Here is a 22298-nt window from a genome sequence, read left to right as displayed (position 1 = left end):
CTACGGGATAGATTCCAGATGCCCTGACTGTATTTGGTGAGGGAAGCAACCAATCTCTCAGATGAAGGCTGTACATTGGATGCCCCAAAGACACCCAAACTTCTTTCTTTGAAAGGGCACAGACAGATTGTCAATAACTGCTTTCCAATACAGACACACACCAAATGAAACTCCTCCTTTGCAAAAAAAGAGCAAAACCAAACTATTTCAGTCTGGAAAACACATCCCAAGTGCTGGGAGCTGTGCAAGGCAGCTGCCCACTGCCTCACCCACACACCCACTGCCCCCAAGAGAGAAGCATGCAACACCACACTGCCTCCCGCACACCTCTCCTTCTCCACCACCCTCCTGCGAGTGTCTTAAGGGCTGTGCTGCTGTTCTGGGATGAAGAACAGCTTGCCGCAACAGGAAAATGCACAAATGCTCCCAGTTCCTCTCTCGACATCTGCATTTCTACACATGCTTCCTGCCAGCTGCAAAATAAATATTTGCCTTGTGGTTAATTGTCATCATTTCCATATAAGAAATGCAAGCAGGGAGGAAGATTGACTTAAAGGAAATTAAATATTTTTAAAAAAAAAAGAAGAAGAAGAAGGAAGTTGTGAGGAAATTTTTCAGTGTTGCAGCACACCAGGCTCATTGCCTCCAGAGATGGGAGAATCGATGAGAAATAATACAAGACACACAATAGCACTTTAAGACATTAGCTGCATTTCTGGTTTCTTTTTCACATGGGCAGGGCCTGGAGCTCTTCCAAAGGCATTGCCTATACATATACATGGACAGCATTACTGTTGTATACACCAGGAACAGAGAACAGCAGAGCAACTGAGCACTGCTCTGCTGAATGGAAGCTCTGACCTGGAGATCTTAATAATTCAGAACTGCCTATGAGTTTACAACTAACATTTCCTAATGTCCAGATTCTCAGTTCTGACCACTGGGTCTCAAGCCCAAAAGGATATCAATGGATATGAAAGAAGAATCAAAGGACAGACTCATGGAGAGGTAGAAACAATGGCTTTTTCCATCCATACTAATAGTACTGACCAAAACAAAACACTAGTTTATGCCATGGAACATTAGCTAAAGATTTACTGTGTCCACAGGCACAGGATGATGAACTGTGAACACCTACTTGCTGAAAGTTTAAAGTAGAGCTTTGTATTAGTGATTAGATGATCAAATTAGTCATCAGTCTGTTGTGCAGTGATATTAACCTCAAGTTTGTGATGAGATCTGTACCTTTTAGTGTGAGATCTTACTTCCTCATAGCTTAATATTTTAAATTTGGTCAAAATGTTTTCTTAATGGGCTGTTCTCCAGGAATATTTATTACCTTAAAACTCCCATGAATTAAGTACTATTTTTTTTGTCTTTTTTTTTTTTTTTTAATATGGGAGCACTGATAAAAAATAGAAACCACATCCTCCCTTAGTCTCAGTCATATGCTACCAGAAGATCTCTTGCATTCTCTCTAGCAAATGTGTGACTGTGAGATATGAATTGGTGATCTCCTTCTTCTGTAAGAACAATACTAAAAAAAAAGTATAATTATTTTTCTACTACATGGAAGCACAGTTCTATTACACAGCTCTCAAACATGAAAACGTTGATTACGTTACTTACATCTAAGAACAACTCTACATTAACATCCAGTTATATTCCAAACCGCTCTTCCTTTCTCTTTTCTTCTTTTTCTTCTGTGCACAACTCTAAGATGACCATCATAGGCTGAACATAAATCTTTATGCAAATATCAACAGCAAAGATCACTGCTATTTCCATATTTAGGACTTCCTCAACTGCTAGAGCCACTCCTCTAAGATCCCTTTAGTGCAACTCCAACAGTTACCTCGTACCAGCTTCATTTTGGAAAAAAAAAATGTTTCTTCTCACACTCCTGCTGTTTTCTTACCGTAAGCCAAGGACACCCTTCACACATACTGCAAATATTTCTAAATAAGAACCACCATTTCCTGTCTTAAAGTTTTCTCCTCTTCTTCCAGCTCAAATCTCTCAACAGATTCAGAATGCGACTGCAGACTGCAGAGGTAGGCTCTTTTTATTTTCAGTTTTGGGACATGGGCTGAAATCAACAAAAAATGGGGAAGGTATTTGAAGTGACAAGAGCCTTCATGTAAGACTAAATCTCTCACCCCTGGCTGCACTGAGATGCTTTGCAAGCTTCTATACAAGGCTAACTTCATCTTTACTAATGTACACTTCTATGTACATTCAAAATTGCTTGAAGATATCGAGATGTCCTTCTCCCTCTAAAAGAGTTGGAATTTATCTTAGACTGATTTATTACCAATTTATATGAAAAGACGAGGCAAGTTATTCTTAGATATGCATTAGTGTTATCTCATAAAAGCAGAACAAGTTGATACAAAATCAAAGCTCCAATTGCTTCTATTGAAAAGTCAAAAGTTCAGACATCATATGTGAGATTAACTCTGCCTGTTTACATATGGTCACAGACAAAATACTGTTTTCACTTTTAGGTGCACATGCTACCTCTTTACTAGCTTATAAAATTACTTTCTCCTACAATCAACACCTTGTAATATTTCTCTTTTATTAACTGTTTTAAATGTTGCTGTAGTTCAAAAGTTTTTCTTTGGTTCATCTAAATACATCTGTTGCCTTTGTGTGCGTGTGGCTCTCTTGTATATGAAGGCATGCATTTTTCATCAAGCGTTTGGAGTTCTACATTGATAAGGAAAAACACAAAGTTGTGGTGCCTGTTATTGGAATTAGGAAGCGTAGGAAAAAAAATAAACATCTATTTTAATAGAATTAAGTATAGCCTAAAGGTCAGCATGCTTTGGGAATAACCTGGGGGTTTCGTGCAATGACAGGTGAACTCACAAGTTTCTTCTTTCCAGAGATCCTTTCCAACCCCAAGCTCACACCTCTTCATGGTACTTTGGAAGTAGGGATGAACCAGAACGTAAGCCTCTCTTGTCACTCGGACTCTGGATCTCCTCCTGTCAGATATACACTATTTAAACACAGTCAGAAGGTGTCTGCTTTAAATAAGACAGACTTGACTCCAGCTTTGTTTAACTTAACTATCAACTCTGCCAGCGATGTGGGTGAATACAAGTGCAAAGCTGAGAATGAAATCTCCAATGGTGAAAAATACAGCAGAAGTCTCAACTTCACACTTAAAGGTATGTCTTGCTGTATTAATTTTCAGCACATTTTATTTTACTGGATACAAGGAAGATATCTTTCACAAGAAAGGTGGTGAGGCATTGGAACGGGTTGCCCAGAGAATGCCCCATCATTGGAAATGTTAAAAGTCAGGTTGGACGGGGCTTTGGCAAACCTGGTCTAGTAAAACCATCCCTCCTTAATGATGGAGCTGAACTTAACTTCTGTGAACTGCTATCATTCCCTCAGGAGTCAGCAGTGTTGTTCTGGTATGCCCCACTGAATACTTCATCCTTTATAGGCATCTCTTTCTCTAATGTTGCTGCTTAATTCAGAGTCTTGCTTTGGAGTTTGTCCTGTAATCAGCACTGAAATCTTTTCAGGTTCTTTTTGTTGCTGTTGTTTTTTACAGAGCCAGTTTCCAAACCGGTGCTGAGCTCACCCAATTCTCAAGCAAAGGAAGGTCAAAACGTGACCTTGTCTTGTCTCTCAGAGAAAGGCTCTCTCCCTATCACATACACATTCTTCAAAGACAGACAGAGCATCCAAGCCCCGGTGAAGATGCAGAAGAGGGAAGCAGCAGTGATTTCCGTACTTATCAAATCCTCTAGTGACTTTGGAATGTATAAATGCAAAGCTGAAAATCGCCTTCGCAATAATACAAAATACAGCAACAGTTTCAATTTCACATTAGCAGGTATGCACGTAGCACACAGTGTACTACTGCCAATAAGCAGCCAGGGACAGAATACAGTATGAATGCAATTATTTAGCCAGAAACGTTATTCCTGCAATGTAATGCTCAAATTGTAACTATTTCAATAGTAATTCTAAAAACTGAGTTACTTTTAAATTAATGCAAAAGACAATAACATGCAGCCTAGATAGTAATAGTAGAAGTGACTCTGAGGATGAGTGTAAAGGACTCACTTTTAGAAGAGATCCCTGGTCCACTCCGCTCTGCCTTGGAGCAATAACAGTTTCCCTTTTCTCTCTGATCTCTACAAAAGAGAGGGTCATTGACAGCAGCAGCCTCCCCTCCTTCAGCTGTGGTGGTTGTGTGCAATTTGCACTCTGAGTAGTTCTGTTAACCACAGCTAAACCAAAAGCTGAAAGAAATGCAAGGTTGTGATTTTAGCTGGCAGAAAAGACTTTGAATACAAAATAACATTTCCTTACATAATCACCTTTTTTTTTTTTTCTTCCAGAGGAGAGAAGCAATTCTCAACCCCTGATCATTTCCCTTGGACTGATCTTACTACTGTTAGCAATAGGACTTGCTCTGGCAATTCCATTTTTCATAATCCCTTCATATAAAGCAAGTGAGTTATTTGAACATGTTTCATTTTCTGGAGGGGCTGGTTTATGTCTTCAGTATATTGTAGTGTGCAAACACGTTACAAATTATGGTCTTGGCATTTTAGGAAGTTGTTAACTCTCCTTTTAACCAGCCTGCTGTAAAGACATTCAGTGTAAGACTTCTACCAACATTTTCAATAGCAGACCTAAAATGAGGGAAGCAAAGAAATAGCTAAAACAGGACAAATACTGAAAAGAGATGGATGTTCTTTGCAAAGAAAGTCTATTAAAAATGCCTCTGTTAAGGAAAGATGTTGTTTTCATGATCAATAAGTATTTAAAAATAAAATGGAGCTGCTAAACCACCTCTAAGACAAATTGATACATGCACAAGGTTGGCTTTTGTTTTGTTTTGGTTTTTTTTTGCAGAAAAATTTACACCTCCTCGGTTCTCAACTGGCCATACTTCAACAGAGAAAGTAGAAGAGTCAGAAGACTATGTCACATACGCAGAGATTGGCAAGTTCACGTCACTCTCCACATAGCCACAAAACTGAAATATGCAGGAGTTTGTACAAAGTGCAAGAATGCTCTTGTGCTGTGCACAGCTAGTATGGACCAATTCCTTTGCACACTGCAGAAACAGCAGAAGGGAACACCTGCTAAGTGAGCTGTTAGTACTCCTACTGACCATGCCACAGCAGACACAACTCAGCATCACCTATTGGGCAGTCTGCCATGCAGCCAAAACCACAACTGGTTAAATGCACTGAAGTTCCATAAATAAAATGGAGAACTGCATTTGATAACTTACAGTGAGGATAGAACAGCCATTACAGAGGAAAAGAAAACTAGAATAAGTAAACCTGAGGTGCAGTGGCAGTTAATTAAGAACTGAAAACAGGCTACAAGCAAGCTGCAGCAAAACAAAACGTAGCTCCTGCAATCTGTTCAAAGTTCAGTCATTTGTAACTGAGTTAACCACTGTTCATCTTTAATCCAGAGCCAGTTCAACCAGAAGAAGAATATGTCAACCTCTCTGTTATAAGAAGAGATGAACAAGGTAAAAACCTTATTTTGTAGTGGTGGAATATCTGATGTGCACAACTGTGTTTGGGGTGAGGGGGAAGATTAGGGTTGGAACAGCAGAGTGTAAGGTGAATAGTAGCAGTTACATATTGAAACTGCTAACTTACCATGGGAAATATAAGAGTATAACTTCATCTAAGCTAAAGGGAGAAAGATTCCACAGCTTAATTTTGGAACCATGCAGGAGATGTTACTAGCAACCAAGTTGCTGATGGTGTGTTAATTCTTCTGCTGTGTCTTTACTAAAAAAAAATAAATAAATATCAACATGAATTAATTTTACTCTTTTCACAGAGAACAGAGCATGTGCTACAATCTATACAAAGGTCCTCATCAGAGATGGAGCACAAGGTAACATGGCCTGTGTGATTAACTAACTCTATTACACATTTATAAAGAATCTTTCAGTTCTCACATATTTATAAGTACCACCACATCTGCTCAGTGCTGATGTTTAGATACTGATTGCCTGGCCAAAATTTACTTAACAGATCACATAGTTGGTTGTCTACTACTAAGAAAAATCCTTAAGTAATACTATGGTTATAAAACAAAATGTCTAACATGTAGATTGCAATTACAAAGAACAAATAGCAATCCTGTTAAATAAACAAGAGTTTCTTGTCATTTTTTATTTTTAATGGCCAAAAGCACAGTGGAGTCACTGTCAGGACAAGAGCGAATCTCCTGTGCATTTAACCATTATTCCTGAAATAAGAACTGGATTGTATAAGAGCACAAATTAATCAAAAACTGTTTAGTCATTACAAGAAGTTATTTCAACTTTGTTGTCCTCCCAGGCTAGAAGATCCATATCTGACTTTTCTATCTGCTGTTACCCAGTGGTAACCATAGCAGTTTCTCAGTTCTCAGAGTGAAGTAAAACCAAAGAGAGAGAGTAAAATTGAAGACAAGAAAGACAATATGGTTAGCCCTGCTGCAGAGGGACAAGTCTGTCTCTCTCTTCTTTTCCAGGTAGCCTGGAAGACATTGATTTGACAGAAAGGTGATACATTATTAAGTTTTAGCAGAACTCTTTGCAAAATGGCTGAATCTGTGGCCATTGAAATCATTTCAGGCACAGACACTTACAAAAGTTACTTTTATTAGATACATTTAAGTTCATACATTTTTAGCTGATGCAATATACTTAGTTAAAAAGTCTTTCAACCTAGAAATGTGCATCATTTCCTTCATGGTAGTGTCTCTGCTTCTCAGCTGGACCACTCCGTTCTCCAGAGTAGAATCACTTATCAAGACCATGAAGAGAACACTCATCTCATCATACCTGCAAAGAAAAGATCACATCCACAACTGCTTCTGATGTATGAAATTGCAGATAAGTTACGTATCATAACCTGAATGTATTTATTTTGGCTATGATGCACTAAGCTCAGTGCCAAGACACTCATTTTCTTACGAAAAAGGACCTTGCTGTCCTGACTACATTTCTTTAAATTATTACATTACTTTAGAGCATTAATTGTTATTTAATGACCTATTATAAGAGTATTTTTATAGAAGTGATTATTCTGTTATTTAATAGCCAGACTTTGAAGACTACTGTACATGAACCAATCATTATATCTGTTTTTCATGCACATTTTCTCTGAGGAAAAGAAATTATTCATCAATATGCTCATGATCGATGGGTATGAGCTCAAAATGTACTGCTGATACACAAATCATGTAGGAAGAGTTCAACTGGAATACTGTTTTTTATTTGCTGAAATAACTCCTGCACATACATCATTTAGGCTTAAGGAACTTTTAAGTTCAGAACTGGGCACAGCGTGCCAGCTGAAGCAGTACTTCAGAATAGAACACAGAACTGGCCCAGATGCAAAAAAAGAGGAAGACAGTTTTGCAAGTTTATGACTCGTCTTAAGAAATTTACTTTCATAGGAGAGTCTCTAACAGAGATCTCACAATTCAAACAACAACCCTGGAAAAAGTGTGGAAGGCTAATGTTTCATTCAATTCTTAAAATGAACAGGCATTGCTCCTTCTAATAAAAATCAATAGAATCTGAGTTTATAGACCATATGCCTTTATTTGTGTGGTTATTGCACTCAATAACTTCTTGCTGAAAAAAGCACATTTTTGCTAGTTCACAGAAAATCACCCTTTACCTTTGTACATTAACTTACTAAAAACGTTTCTCCTTACTTTGTGTAAAGCTGCTCCAGAGATAGCTGTGTGGTTTCAAGATAACCTGGCCACACAGCAATTCTATTTTCTGATAGTTCATTGAACAATCCTTGACAAACCTGTATTTATTTAAGAAAAAAAGTAAAAAGAACCATTTTGAGAATCTAGAAACAAATCGAACTCTGTTACTTGCAATTTTAGCATTCCTAGTTGGTGTTAGTTTACTGGCTGAAGTGATCTCATTGTGTTTAGCTGTTTAGCAATTAAATCTCAACTTTTATTTAAAAAACACATCAGCCTAAGTTTCTTCCCTTCTGTGGCAACTGGCTTAATGACTGACTTAAGGAAAAAAAAAAAAAAACAAAAAACCTTAAAATCTGAAGATAAAATCCATGAGTTAAGATAACTATGAAAGATTAAGAACCCGAGAGGGATTTTGTCATTTATTTTACCTATTTTTTTTTCATGAAACAAATTCAAACTTCCTAACAGTACTAAAGCAGTGTGCTAAAGCAAAGACGGCATCTGCTTCCTCACTGTTCTCCTTCAGCCATGACTCACAAGCTCACTGTGGAGGAAGCATTATGAAATATGTGCAAACATGAATCTCAGGATTGAAACAGCAGCACTTTCACCAACATAAACAGTGCCTGACTTTCAGTTGAAAGTCACTTGGGAAGTTAACACTGTATATTAACACGTGTTCTCACAACATACCTGTCGCAGCTCTGTTGTTGGGCCCTTCCCTACATCCAAAGCCACTTTGATAGGTGTTAAACAAGGGTGAAGTTTAAGTACCTAATAATGTCACAAAAAGCAAGAGATTACTGAATATGGCCAGTATGAACACTGAGACAGAACTACAGAATACAATGCAGTCATTTGAAGATTTTTCATTGAGATGAAGCAGCTTTGCTACTAAAGGTTCTAAACACAAGGAATTTTTCTTACAGCTCAAAATCCTGAACTAGAAAAAAGCAAGCCATATTTCAGATACTCGATATATATGCCAGCTAGGTAATCAGAATGTAAGTTACCATTCTGTTTGAGTCCCAGAAGAGGAGAGATGAAGATTAGTTAGCAGAGCTTTAGCGGGACTAAGGAGATCAAAGAGACAGCCCACTAGGCAGTTACTATCCAGCCTACTGCTTATTCTTAAAGACAAACACCTGTTTGATTAGCAAGCAGTGTGAATGCTAGCACTGTAACTCTAGAAAACCTCAGTAAAAGTAGGATTCATGATGGTCACTGAGGGAAAATGCCTCACTGCTACCTGTAACCCAGCTTTTCTGCTCTTGGGAACCTTCAAACTCTGCTGGAGAAAATTGTCTCTTCTAGCATTTTCTCTCCCTCTCAAAGCAACTACATTCCAATTCCTCCCAATGACACCACTTACATGGCAAAAGCTTACTAATCACTGGAGAGAAGGTATGAAAGGAAAAGTGATCTCTGAATGAGAGAAAAATTGTTTATATGGGTAAAAAGGACTACAGAAGCAGTCCCGTGAGCCCAGTCTATTGCTAGTACTGAAAACTGTTCTGCCTGCATCCTTTGGGGAAGGGAACAGAAATATAGAAGAAAGAGATGATTGAATTTATCACCTTCTCTATGAATTATTAGGTTTGTACTCAACACAATGCTCTCAGACAACAAAAGCACTTTGCTGCTTGCTTTCACAGGCACACTGATCTCTGTTGACCTAGGATGTGATTTTTGGCATTCAGGCCCAGCACTTAAGCACATCCCCTCCCTCCATCATCCATTCTCCCTTTCACTAGTTACCTTTCTCTGCGAATTTTTCTTTGTTGTCAGAGGATTCTCAGCCAGCTGGAGAGAATCAAAGAGATAAGCTAATGCTCCTTGGTCCAGATTTCCACTCACAGACAGAACGTGAGGAAGAACATTCTTCCTTCCATCCCGGCCCTGATGAAGAAAAAAATAAATTACAAAAGCCACCAACCAACCGTGATGGGGTGGACACCTGAAAGACTGCTGCAGAGGGCCTTTAATTTATTTTAAATGTATAAGGAGGCAGTGAGCTCAAGCACCCTTCATATATTCAGACCTATCTTACAATCAGCTGCATTTTAAAATTACTGGCAACCTTAACATGTAACAGTGAGTCAATTAGTTTGTAACAAAGAGAAGAACAATACAGCTCACTGCTACTTTCAAAGAATTAACTCCATGCATAAACAACGCAGCATCGCTATTTTATAACATCTGCCAATGAAGGTCTGATAGCAGCATATCAACTATACTGATTTTACCAGAAAAGAAAAAGAAACAGTCAATAAATAATTGGATCAGCAAATAAAATGTTTCTCTCATCTTTATCATAAAAGATTCTCCATACAGTAAGGTAACGCTTACCAGTAATTTCGATCTGTCTCCTGGATACATCTGTAGCAGTTCAGTGTCACCAAGGTTTTTCAATGTTTCTATTGTTTCCTTCCCCCAAGGAAAGTCATAATGCAAATTAAATCCCCGCCTTCCTTCTTCATCCTGGAAGTCACTGCTGCTGAAGTTGGATGGGCCCACTGCAAACTGAAAATCAAAGATATAAGAGGTGTTCCACTATTGTGAATGCTATATTAACTACAAAAGCCACATCTGTGATGCCAAGAGAAGCTTATGGTTCACAGCAATTTTATCATCTTTTTTTTTTCTTTTCATAAATTTATGAAACCCAAATCACTTCAATTGTTTCACACTGCTTTTATCTCTAAACCTTTGCCTTTCTGCAAGTGTATCACAAACCACTTCATGGCTTTGTCATGATCTTAAGTAATTTTCAGTTTCTTGAAAGGAATTTATGTATTTCAGTTACAAGAATTGGCAACGCATCAAAAAATCTATCAGGGTGCTTATTTCCCCTCTCCATGAAAAAACAAAGGAGCAGGTCAAGATCGCCCATATTACACCACTGTTACCTTTCTCCACCATTGCAGTCTCTGACGTAACCAATAATCAAGCCACTGTCCTGCAGTTCTGGGAGAGCTAAACCACGTAAGTAACGATGTAGTCCTTTCACCTATTCTTTAAACAATAGCAAGGTCAGCAAGTTAACTCCTTCAGAAACAACAGGAAAGAAGCAAGAAATGGTTTTCAAGAGTAATCCAAGTTGAAACAACTATGCATACTTGTTTAGGTATGAAGAGAGATTTATCACTCTTTATTAGTCTACCTTCTAAGCTTTTCGTTGTGTTGCTCACTTCCTGGAATGGAGTGAAAACATACTCCAACTTCAGCAAGGCCACAGGGCAGTCGCTTGTTCACAAGTTCTAAGCAGCTAACATACTGTGCCAAAGCACCTGCCAGAAGACAGACAAGTAATTGCAGCAGCCACAAGGTATTTTATAGTAGGAACGAATACAGTGCATTAGCATATCCACAAGAGTAAATGAGGGTAGTAACGATGATTTAAGACCCCATTGCTGCATAGTGCTTATGCTTATAGCATCATATTTTGTGTTCTGCGGACATGAGCTCAGCAGCTCACAGCCCGTACCTGTGGGCACTGTGATTTCAGCATCCTACGCCTTCAACGCAGGGCAAAGCGTAAAGCGCACACCGACGCTCCGCTGCCCGGCTTCCTGAGTACAGATGGCAGCAATGAGACCCTCCCAGCGCGCTGCCACAACCGGAAAACGAGTTCCCCTGAAGGCAGCTGCGAACGGCCCGGGCTGCCCGAGCCCTGCGGAGCGCCGCCGTTCGTACCGGGCAGGAGGCTCTCACGAAGCGCTCCCGCGCTGCCCAGCGCTTCTTGCAGAGCCGCGCCGCCGGGCTCCCGGCCGCAGCCCCCGCTCTGGAGAATTTCGCGCAGGGTTTCCGAGTGCAGCAGCCGCGGAGCGCCCTGAGCGTACGGGGAGCCGGCGGAGGGACGGCCGTGCACCGGGGAATCCACCGCCAAGACCTGCTCCCGGCGGGCCAGCACCGCGTCCCACCACTGCGCCGCCAGGTTACCCCGCAGCGCCACGCCCAGCGGCCCGAAGCGGAGCTGCGCGCTCCGGGCCCGAAGCTCCGGATCGCCCCGCAAGAAGTGCCGCCTCCGGCACACCTCCAGCAGCAGCTCCTCCTGCCCACTCGCCTCCTCGCCGCCGGCCGCCGCATAAGGCCGTGCCAGAGGCCCGGCCTCCGACTCCCGGGCGGCGAGCGGCCGCCGCCTGATGGGAGCCGGGCCGCACAGACGGCGCCCTTGGCGACAGCCCAGCGCCATCTTGCCCACCGCCCTCACGGCTGAGGATGGGGGCGCCGCAAGCACCGCGCACGCGCCACCTGCCGCGCGCGCAGGAAACAGGACCGGCGCGCGGCCCCGCACGAGGCCGAGGGAACATGGCGGGTGCGCATGCGCGCCGCCTCGCGGCCTTCACCCCCTCCGGCTATGTGGGGCCCCGCCCTGTGGCTGCACTCCGCCTTCACGGAATCACAGAATGGCCCGGGCTGGAAGGGATCTCAAGGATCGCGAATTTCCAACCCCCCGCAGCAGGCAGAGCCACCAACCTCCCCATTTCATACCAACCCAGGCTGCGCAGGGCCCCATCCAGCCTGGCCTTGAACACCTCCAGGGATGCACGGGGCATCCACAGCTCTCTGGGCAGCTGTTCCAGCACCTCACCGCTCTCATAGTAAAGAACTGCCCTCGCTGCTCCTCACCCACGGGAGGTTACGGTGAGACAGGGGAGCCCCGCGCTCGGCTGTCGTGCCCACGGGGCTCCCCAGAGCAAAGGCTTTGTAAAGGAAAAAAACGTAACGCTTAACGCAGATCTCAGAGCGGCTGCACCGCGCTCCGCGTGCCGTGCAGCAATACACGGCTTCCCGCCGAGGGTTAACGCTGCAGAGGAAATCAACGTTCCGCAGGACGGCAGCTCTCGGGGAGCAGCCAGCAGCTCGGCCGCGCTGCAGCAGTGGAAAATTCCACACGCGCTTAATCACAGCTTTGTACCGCTGCCAGGGGGCGGAGCCGAACGAGCAGATAGCGCTGCGAGGCGGCGGCAGCGAAGGGCGCGCGGATGTTACGGTTCGGCGAGGCGGCAGCAGCGCGGCTTGAATGCAGCCAGGCCCACGGGGCTGAGCGGGGAGCAGCGTTAGTAGGGCAGAGGAGAAGAACGCCATTTAGAGCCTGCTAGCCCGAGCCAGGGCTGGTTTCACTCATTGCAAAGCCCCAAGTCCGTTTCCGTTACTGAGAACTAGGAAAGCTTTAAGTGCAAATGCTGAGGAACTGTGCCTTTAACAGGAAAAATAAACCCCCTCGGACATTCAGGCTTAGTAACTCACACTCAGGAGCAGGATGAAAGTTAGGAAGGGACAGGGTTGCATTATTCCACTTCTATCAGAGTACACAGAGGTGCACGAGGAATCTCCATCCTTAAAAATCTGTAGTGTCAGTACACCTCAGGACTACATTACACTGTGCCTACGAGCCAGCTGGGCTTCGTATTAATAAAGGTTTGGTGCTACTCCCTGTCAGAAGGGTGGGGGGGAAGAAAATTTACAGCACAGTTCAGAGTACTACAAAGCGACATAATTTCATAGGAAAAAAATTATAAATATTAAGAATGGATTACACTGTAGTTAATAATAGTACAAGTTGAGGCTTGGGGGAACAAATTACAATAGCAAAGCAAGCTGAGGAAAACAGAACTGAAGTCCCAGAGGCTTGAAATCAGTGACTCAGATTCAAAATAACCTGGATAAAATCTTACCTGGATTCTTAAAGCAGTATAGTTAAGCATTTTTGCATTTAGAAACTGGTTATTGGTAAGAGCGGGAACTGAAGATGAGCATTAAATTTCAGGCTACTGTTCTTGAAAGCATTTAGTAACAACCCCAGAATCAAGTGTTCTTGCTTGACAGCAGCTATGCTCCCAATCAAGGAAGCGCTTCAGAACACTCCTTTGCTGAGCACAGAGGTGTTAGCTGTGTGAAAGAGCTGTGTAGTGAATGTAGAAATGCTGGAAAAAAAAAATGCGTACATGCGTTCACTTCCCTCCTCCCACTTCCGCAAAGAAATCACTGCTCAATACGAGTTTAAGTATAATTTGAAGGTTTAATACTAAAGATCTTCCCATTTCTCTGAAGCTCATAGTAAGCCTGCATGCTAACTCACAAGGCCTGACAGCTGTAGACACATTACACTCAAGCCTAGTCTGCACATATGCAACAGTTATGGTGCTGCAAAAAAGCTTCCTACACTTGTAGCAGAAGCTCATTAGCAACACCACTTCAGCAGAGCTTTGGTTAGCAAGATTTTCAGCTATACCATTACTCCAATGAATCTTTACCAAAATAAAAAAAAAAAACAAACTGGCCCTATGCTAACCAGACAAGGAAGAAGACCATTTCCAACTGCTATTTAGACACCAGCTTTTGTTCTCTTCCCCACCAAATAGAGCCTGCCATGCTAAGCAATCTAGCCCAATCAAGGCAAGGCTGTTTTTTTTTTTTTTAATATAAGCTTAAATGTTTAATCAGACACAGTTGAGAAACCTTTCTAGAATATAAAAACATTTGACATTCCATTAGTGTAAAGTTGTGCACATGTTGAGAAAATTGCCATCTGAAAGAAAATTCGGTCTTCAAATATCTTTATTGGAAGGCCATGCACTGCCTTCTGTTACTGTATTTCAAATCACTGTACATTTACTTTGAAAACACTGTCTGCATTTTCTAGTACAAAAAACTAAAAATTGTTTCAGGAATGTAGAGAAATATTCAACTTAAATAGCGAAAAAGTGCACCATAATTACTGCTGCACTGCAGTCATTTCTGCGTTTCCCATTTCTTTAAATAACTATCCTGTTCTGAGATAACACACAATATAAAGAGCAATTATGAAAAACTGAGACATTTAAATACACTAAGTTATTGAGAATAACTCGCTGGCATTGGGTAACCTATCATAGGAGCAGCACCAGTGGCAGGATATGCATACTGCTGTTGGTTCATGCCATTGTGCATATTTGCAATGTTACTTCCATACTGCTGATCATAGCCATTCTGGTAAGCTCCTGCAGGGTTACCAGCCCTGAAGCCAGCTTGCATGCCTGCAGCTGCAAAGCCATTTCCAAAAGGAGTTCCATTACTGAAACTCTGGGTACTGTAGGCCCCATTTTGAGCTTTGGCTCCAAAGTCTCTCTTCCCTAGTGCACCATAAGTTCTCTCAAAGTTCTCCCTCTCTCTAAAGCTACTAAATCCACCCCTTTTGCCCGCAGAGTATCTGTCACGTCGGTCACCTCGGGAACGACCTATTAAAGAGACAAGACAGTTAGACGTAGTTAGATATAAGAGTGATAAAGATTGCATTTTATATACCACCTGCTGAGTTTAACTAGTGAACATTCTTTTCCTTTGTGCCCCAGCAAGTCAAGTCTACTGAACTTGACTTTCTAACTGGACTCAGTGGGCACACAGAATTACATCAAGGCAAGCTGGACTCCTTTCTCTAACTAACGCAGAGACACAAGCTCTCCCCTGTAACACGAGCGGTGGCATAAAGGAAAGCTGTTTTGGTCTCACCAACAGGACAGTTACATCCACCATCTCTTAACTGTAAGAGGAACCTAAACAGCTGAGCCCTGTGAAATCTTTTAAGACAGAACAAATGAGCCTGAAGCCCATCTGTGGCAATCAGCAGCTACAGCTCACAAGATGCTCTACAGCACAACACTGTGAGGGCAGCTTTTGTTCACATTACTAGCCTTAACACCTTTTGAGGTCACCATAACTGGCAAATAAGCTACCATCCATATCCATTTTTGGGAGGCTGGAGATTTCGAGTTTGTTCTGAGAGCAAAGCTATGCATTGTTAACAGTAGCACTTACCTGAACCTCTGTCTTCAATCAACTGAAGCAATTTAGGGTTGATGGCTTGATTAGCCTCCCGAAGCACAGAGATGAGGTCATTTACTTGCTTAATATTGTTAGGAGTAAAGAATGTATATGCTGTGCCTGTTTTGGTACTGCGGGCAGTTCGTCCAATTCGGTGGATATAGTCCTCTGAGGAGTTAGGGTAGTCATAATTGATGACAAATTTCACATCTTCCACATCTGTAAAGTGTTGCAGTGTGGCAAAAAGCGAGGTACAAAGTTTTGCACACCACAACAGCCAAATCGAAGATAAACGTTAGACAATAGTACTTTCAATGAAATAATGGCTGCAAAGAACAGTGTTAGAATTATCCATTTCTGCATGAATATTGTGGAAGAAGAAGATATGCACACTCCATCTGTTCCCGTCTTATCACCCACCCTGTGATCCAAAACCTTACCATAAAGGAGTATGCATTTGCTTGTCAATCACAACTCAAGAGTCCCCTTTACAAATCATCAAGTGACATCTGAATGCTTCTTGCAGTAGGGCCACTAAAGCTCACAGCAGCCTCTTCATGTGCTCATTTGAGGACCTTAGAGTAAAAACATACAAGGTCCTTGACATACACACTCATTAGAAGCTCAAAAAAAAGGGCCACACTGCTCGTCTTGCCAAGACCTTTGAACTGCAGCTGCAAGAAAAACATACCTGTCCCCCAAAAGTCACCAAGTTGTTTTTATGCACTGTCTCGTCTAGGCAAGCACTTCCAAGAAGCCAGCGTTCACTTGAGAATGTGTCTCTCTCTGGCAGGTCTCGACATGACGACTACATATAGGTGGAGGAACTTCGACTTTCAAAGGCATTTAGAAAAGCCAATGCTTTCCTGCCCCACTTGCTAAAGTGAGAGGTGGACTTTTTCTCAGATTTCATGTGCCAGTACTCACCAATTTGTACAAGGCTTAGTACATTTTAAAGCTGCTCTCTCCATTTCATGGTTGGAAAAAAAATTTCATTGAACATTGAAGTTTGTAATTATTTTCCTCAACATTTCAAACTCACCGAAATTCAAAGACCCACAGATCACAGCAGACAGTATGCACAAAACTAACAGTACTGCACCATGGCAAAATCATGCAAAGCATGGAGAGAAGAGAAATACCAGGGCAAAGTGAACTGTGAATGAGGCTGCTTATTTCATGAGAGAACAGTTTATGGGGGAGTAGTTTAAAGGATGATCTTTGCCTTTTGAAGATTACTGGCACACAATGCTCTCAGTTTTCACCTCTCTATTTGACTGGAAGCAGCCAGCCGATCACTTCCACTAGTCCTCCATCCCCCTCGAGTCCTCCGACTGTCATGCCTAGGCCTTGCCACAAAGACTGCACCTTTATGTGAAGAAAACTTAGAAAAATGCAGAGGTTAAAGAAAGCAATAGACTTTCTTTAAATAACTTTGGGCAACTGGCATTACGAGTTGTACTAACCTAGACCTCTGGATGCAACATCTGTAGCAATCAGGATTGGTGCTTTTCCATGTTTGAATTCTGTAACACAAGCAACTCTCATCAGTCTCTTCATGTGCCAAATACCAGATAGTCTGCTTACCAAACTGCTGAAATACTCACCATTTAGAACCCAGTCGCGCTCCTGCTGGCTTTTATCACCATGAATACCCATTGCTGGCCACCTGAGGATATAGAAGTTAACCGATTGACCTCAAATAATTGATTATTTTCATTATTATGACAGCTATTGGTAAATTCTAAACAGCTTCTGGATTTATCTTCTTAGCTGACACCTTGTCAGACAGCTGGGACACTGATCACAGGTGGTCACTAGTGAGAATCAAGAGCACATTTGGTTTATTGGGGTGGTTCACAGTACTATTTAGACTTACCCATCTCTCCTCATTTTCCTGGTAAGGTCATCACACCGTCTTTTGGTTTCTACAAAAACAATTGTCTTGTTTTCCTTCTCACTCATGATTTCTTCCATCAAACGAATAAGCCTGTCATGAAGAGAAAACAAAGCATTCATTACTTGCACTGTGCAATTTTTTTTTCCTCCTTTCAACACTGAGAGCTTTTAACAGTATTAGATTAGCCTCTAATACCCATTAAATTCATCTTCGTTGGTACAGAAGTTAAAAAAATCAACCATTAGAAACATACTGAGTGTTTTACCCCCCACTAACTACTCACTTGTCATCCTTCTCTACATCATGACACACATCAACAATCTGAAGGATGTTGTGATTTGCACTCAGTTCTAATGCACCAATGTTGATGTGTACATATTCTTTTAAGAAGTCTTCAGCCAGCTGCCTAACTTCCTTTGGCCACGTGGCACTCCACATCAGAGTTTGCCTGTCAGGCTAGAGAAAGAGATTTTATCAGTACAAAATTAACACATGATTAAGTAAACAAACAAAATCTACCCAGCGAAGTCTGAGTGAACTGCGCTATCCCTGTTTTAACCAACACTGGCATTTCTGCAATGCCATTAAATGCAGCTACCATTTATACTCACTCTTATCTGATCCACAATCTTTCTGATTTGAGGTTCAAATCCCATGTCAAGCATCCTGTCAGCTTCATCAAGGACAAGGTAAGTGCACCTCCTGAGATTGGTCTTTCCAGCTTCTAAGAAGTCTATAAGTCTTCCAGGTGTTGCAATGCAAATTTCCACACCTAAAAAAAATTAAAAGAAAATCAACCACTAAGTCACAGAAGTAGTTTTCACACTGCCTTACAATAATGCATCCAAATGTATCCTTACCTCTTTCTAAATCACGAATTTGTGGTCCCTTTGGAGCACCTCCATAAATACATGTAGACTTCAAGCGACACGCTCTGCTATATTCAGCAGCTACCTGCTGCACTTGCTGAGCCAGTTCACGAGTTGGTGCCAGCACAAGACACTAGAGGTAAGATGCCCAGCTTTTAGTTCCATACATGAAGTTTCTAGTCTTATGTTTTAAATCACAAAGTCACTATACACTACTTCAATGTCAGACTGACTGCAGTAGAATTGAGTTTCTCAAGCCACGTAAACAAAGTTCAGTAAAATCTCAATTACTGAACACTATCTAGTGATGTGTGATAAGGTACTCAAAATTCTAGCTTCTCTAGCTTCTAGTGGATGGCAAGCTCCAAAATGGGAGATGAGCTCTGATATAATTCTGTGAAGTCTATGGAACAGAGCTGATGGATTGTTTATGGAGCCACTTTAAAGGTTTCCACGATTAAGAGCCATGCACTCCTATTAACACAGACAATTAGACTGCAAGAAATCCACCTTCTCCAGCAGCTAAAATCCTCTTTCACTTAATACTTACAATAGGTCCATCTCCTCTCTCCAGGAATGGCTGATGATTTATATGCACAATAGCAGGCAACAAGTACTGTTCAGAAGAAAAAAAAAATGCCACATTATAGTTTCTTCCCAGAAGTGCTCAGCCTGCCTTACGTTAGGCTGTCCTTCACTGCTGAAATCCAGCAATATGCCACATAATAATCACAACTTACAGACAGTGTTTTCCCTGATCCAGTCTGTGCAACTCCAACCATATCCAATCCACTCAAGGCAACTGGCCATCCTTGTGCTTGAATTGCAGTAGGCTCAGTGAAGTTCTGCCTCTGAATCACTTCCATAACATTTGCTTGAAGAGAAAATTAGAACTTAACTCACATGTTGTTAATCAAAACAGAAAAAAACCAAACAATATGCTACCCACCACTTACCAGGAAAGTTAGCTTCATAGAAGTTTATTATTGGTTTTGGACAGTTATGGCCCCTAACTGTGACTTCTTTGCTTGACCTGTACTGCTCAACCTCTTGCTGCAAAAGAAAGATCTCATTACTGGAAACAGTTTTGGCACAGAAGTTACTTCAGTTACTCCATCCGTGCACACTGGGTCCCATGACCCTAAGCATGTTTGTGCTTGTTTACTTTTGCATGAGTTGGATGAGTACATACCGCAGTACGTCTAACTACATCAGGATGTTCTTGATAGAAGTTCTTTTCAAATTTGGGCAGTTCATCCAAATTCCATTTCTTTTTGGTAAGCTTTTCCCCAGGGTTTCCAAATTTTTTCCCAGAAAGTGGACCGGCTCTACTTCCTCCAAAACGAGGGGCTCCAAACCTAAAGAAGATTACAATTCAGGATCCAAGAGAAAATTTGTTCTCTTCCTATTACGTAACTGCTATCTTTGTGGTATGCCCTGCAACTTCACAATTCAGTTATCAACCCCACCTACGAGATACTAAACTTTCAAAGCATACTGAAGTCACAGATGCAACAATCCACCTATCTTCACGTTCAGAAGGTGAAGTAACACATTACCTTGCATTTTCCATGAAATGGAATGGCCTATCGACACGTTACAACATGGGCAATGTAACAACACGAACAACTGCATTACTCCACGATCAAAATGGTTTCCTACCCAACTGACACTCCCATTTTGTCAGCCTACAGAAAGCTGGCAGGAGCTGTTACAAAACCTCGGGACAACTTCCCTGTAAATGCACCATGTATCCCAAAAGACAAACTTCTCTCAGTAACGGTGCTTCACGAGGACACGCGTTTTCTGTTAATGTTTTATTAACCTTTACGCCCCTCTGTTCTGAAAAGCACAGGGCGCAGCCTCTCCTATCCTATCCCAGCAGCCCTAAAGCGCAGCTCGATGCAGCTCAGCGCCCGATCCGAGTGCCGTTAAGCCGGAGCCGAACGCTGGGCTTCTCCCCGCCCCCCCCCCCGCCTGCTGCCCGGCACCGGGTGAGCGATCCTTCACCACCATACAGCGCTCCCAGAGGGGACCGAGCCGAGCGGCCGCTGCTTCCTGCCAGCGCTGTTTCCTTTGTCTCTCATTTCTGTCTACGCCACATTTTCCAGCCGCTGCCATTTTAGAGTCTGAGCTGGGCGGGGGGGGAGGGAGGGGGAAGGAGGAGGAACAAAGGCAGCAGCAGCCGGCATTTTGATTTCCCCTCAGTCACCGCATGGCGGGGCCGGCCATTAACATCCGCTGACACAACACAAAGCGGGCGCCGGCCGGCTCCTGCCAGCAACAGCTCGAGCCGCCGCGCGCCGCGAGGGGAGGCGAGGAGGAAGAGGGAACCGCCCTACCGAGAGCTGCTCGACGCTCCGCCATCGCGAAGCGCCCGGCCAACCCACTGACCCACAAACCTCGTCCCGCCCGCCGCCCCCCGAGGCGGGGATGTCGAGGAGCTCCCCACCGACCGCCCACGGCCTCGCACTCCCTCGGAGCTTCTCTGCAAACCCCCGGTGCCCGCTCCCGTCTCCCCCCGGGGCCGCGCCGAGGCGCAGAGCCGAGACGCGACCCGCGATCCGCGGCCACCCACGCACCGCGATCGCCCCCACGCGGCTCAGATCCCCCCCGCCGCCCTTCGCGAAGCTCCGCAGACTCCGAAAGCGGAGACGGGCTCCCAGGCCCAGCCCACGGCCCGGCCGCCATTTTGAACAGCTTTCAAGGCAGCACGCGGAGCGCCGCGGTCGATCTGAGAGTCCGGACGCTGGCGGCGACTGGCGCCAGCCGGGCCCCCGGACTCACCCTCTATCCCTGTCGCTGGAATACCCGGGCATGGCGATGGTGGCGGTGGGCGAGGCGGTCCCGATCGCTAAAGAAGATGACAGAGGGTACGACGCGATCCGGCGCCGTCGGTGGGGGCCACTGAATGTAGAGCGCCTCACCGCCCCGGCGCCGGTTATATAGCGCGCCGCGCGGGCTGCTGGGAGCCGGCCAGTGACGCAGGCGCAGAGCCCTCCCCTCCTGTTATGCAAGCGGCCCGAGAAGCCCGGAATCCCCGCCCCCTCCCGCGTGGGCGGGCCCAGCTCGGCCGACTGACCGGCTTCTGAGCCGAGGCCGGAAGTCCCCCACACCTCTCGGGGCGTGGCCTTCGCCGCCGTCAGCGCCCGTCCTCTCCTCCCCCCGCCCCCGCACGGCTGTGCGCGAGCGGCTGCGCCTGCGTAGAGCGATTGGCTGGCGGCGGGTCGCGGCCCGGTGGCGCTGGGCTTTGCGCGGCTCAGGCTCGGCCTGGCGAAAGCGGCCCTGCGCGGCTCTGGTTCTCGGTTGGGGCTGCAGCGGCAGTTCTGTGAACTGAAGGGACCGCGGCTTTTAGCGGTGACGTCACCTTTGGGGAAGGTCTCAAGGACTCCAAGCGATAAACAGCCTGGCCACTTTATCCAGTAATCGTTAGTTGAAGCCGTGGCCTCGCTTTGCAGGCCATTAAAGGGGTTAGAGGTGCAAATCCTTGTGGCCTTAACAGGTTGGCCACAAATAATCGGGAGAGCAGACAGATTAAGTGCGGCTGGAGCACTTTTAGACCATGCAGTTACCCGCTGCCCGCTTTTCCAAGCGGCACATACCTGTGATTGGATACAGTTACTATTTTTACTTTCCCCAGGGGCTGGAAAAGCAATTCAAAGGTCACAAGAAGTGCAGCAGTGCACGCAGGGACAGGGCTGGCAGAACAAATAGCAAAACATCGACCAGCTGACGTGGCTGCTGTGCTGCTTATCTTCCCTCTGGAAGCCTGAGGAGAAACTGAGATGGCTCACACCTGTGGCTCTGGGCACAGCAAGGAAAAGGTGAAGCCTGGTACACAAACACCAGCAGCCGTATTGCCAGACCACCAGTGCAAACAAACACACCATAAGGAAGGAGAAATGCCTTCACACTCCCTGTTTATATCCTCCCACCTTCTCACAGTCCTCGCAATTTGAGGCTTTTCTGAAACAAAAATAACGTAACTGCATTTGACA

General features: G+C 44.0%; 3 protein-coding genes across 5 annotated transcripts; 1 reads left to right on the top strand and 2 right to left on the bottom strand.

The window, feature by feature from the left end:
* Window positions 1–1827: 1827 nt before the first annotated feature.
* Window positions 1828–7594, top strand: MILR1 (mast cell immunoglobulin like receptor 1). Its single transcript, XM_042865262.1, has 9 exons — window positions 1828–1919; window positions 2010–2054; window positions 2892–3179; window positions 3575–3859; window positions 4371–4484; window positions 4891–4980; window positions 5465–5524; window positions 5845–5901; window positions 6769–7594. Exons 1-9 carry the CDS (start codon window positions 1886–1888, stop codon window positions 6792–6794), a joined length of 999 nt encoding a protein of 332 aa, XP_042721196.1. The 5' UTR covers window positions 1828–1885; the 3' UTR covers window positions 6795–7594.
* POLG2 (DNA polymerase gamma 2, accessory subunit) lies at window positions 5683–11920 on the bottom strand. 2 transcript variants are annotated; one of them, XM_042865261.1, is made up of 9 exons: window positions 11422–11920; window positions 10889–11015; window positions 10635–10740; window positions 10075–10248; window positions 9484–9624; window positions 8419–8499; window positions 7720–7820; window positions 6722–6838; window positions 5683–5792 (listed from the first exon to the last, which is right to left on the bottom strand). In XM_042865261.1, exons 1-9 carry the CDS (start codon window positions 11918–11920, stop codon window positions 5744–5746), a joined length of 1395 nt encoding a protein of 464 aa, XP_042721195.1. In that variant the 3' UTR covers window positions 5683–5743. The 2 variants fall into 2 exon arrangements, with proteins under 2 accessions (XP_042721195.1, XP_042721194.1); XM_042865260.1 differs by lacking the exon at window positions 5683–5792 and having other exon boundaries at window positions 6639–6838.
* A 1810-nt stretch (window positions 11921–13730) lies between these two features.
* DDX5 (DEAD-box helicase 5) lies at window positions 13731–21225 on the bottom strand. Of its 2 annotated transcripts, none has more exons than XM_042865246.1 (13): window positions 21088–21225; window positions 19493–19658; window positions 19257–19353; window positions 19041–19174; window positions 18851–18916; window positions 18292–18433; window positions 18043–18203; window positions 17715–17887; window positions 17411–17521; window positions 17139–17200; window positions 16998–17057; window positions 15526–15750; window positions 13731–14948 (listed from the first exon to the last, which is right to left on the bottom strand). In XM_042865246.1, exons 1-13 carry the CDS (start codon window positions 21117–21119, stop codon window positions 14566–14568), a joined length of 1812 nt encoding a protein of 603 aa, XP_042721180.1. In that variant the 5' UTR covers window positions 21120–21225; the 3' UTR covers window positions 13731–14565. The 2 variants fall into 2 exon arrangements, with proteins under 2 accessions (XP_042721180.1, XP_042721181.1); XM_042865247.1 differs by having other exon boundaries at window positions 21112–21208.
* Between the last annotated feature and the right edge of the window lie 1073 nt (window positions 21226–22298).

This window comes from Lagopus leucura, unplaced genomic scaffold (assembly GCF_019238085.1).
Source record: "Lagopus leucura isolate 7727_CA_CO unplaced genomic scaffold, USGS_WTPT01 Super-Scaffold_797, whole genome shotgun sequence".
Lineage (NCBI taxonomy): Eukaryota > Metazoa > Chordata > Aves > Galliformes > Phasianidae > Lagopus > Lagopus leucura.
Note: the sequence above shows the minus strand (reverse complement) of the source record. Positions and strands in the feature narration are given on the sequence as shown.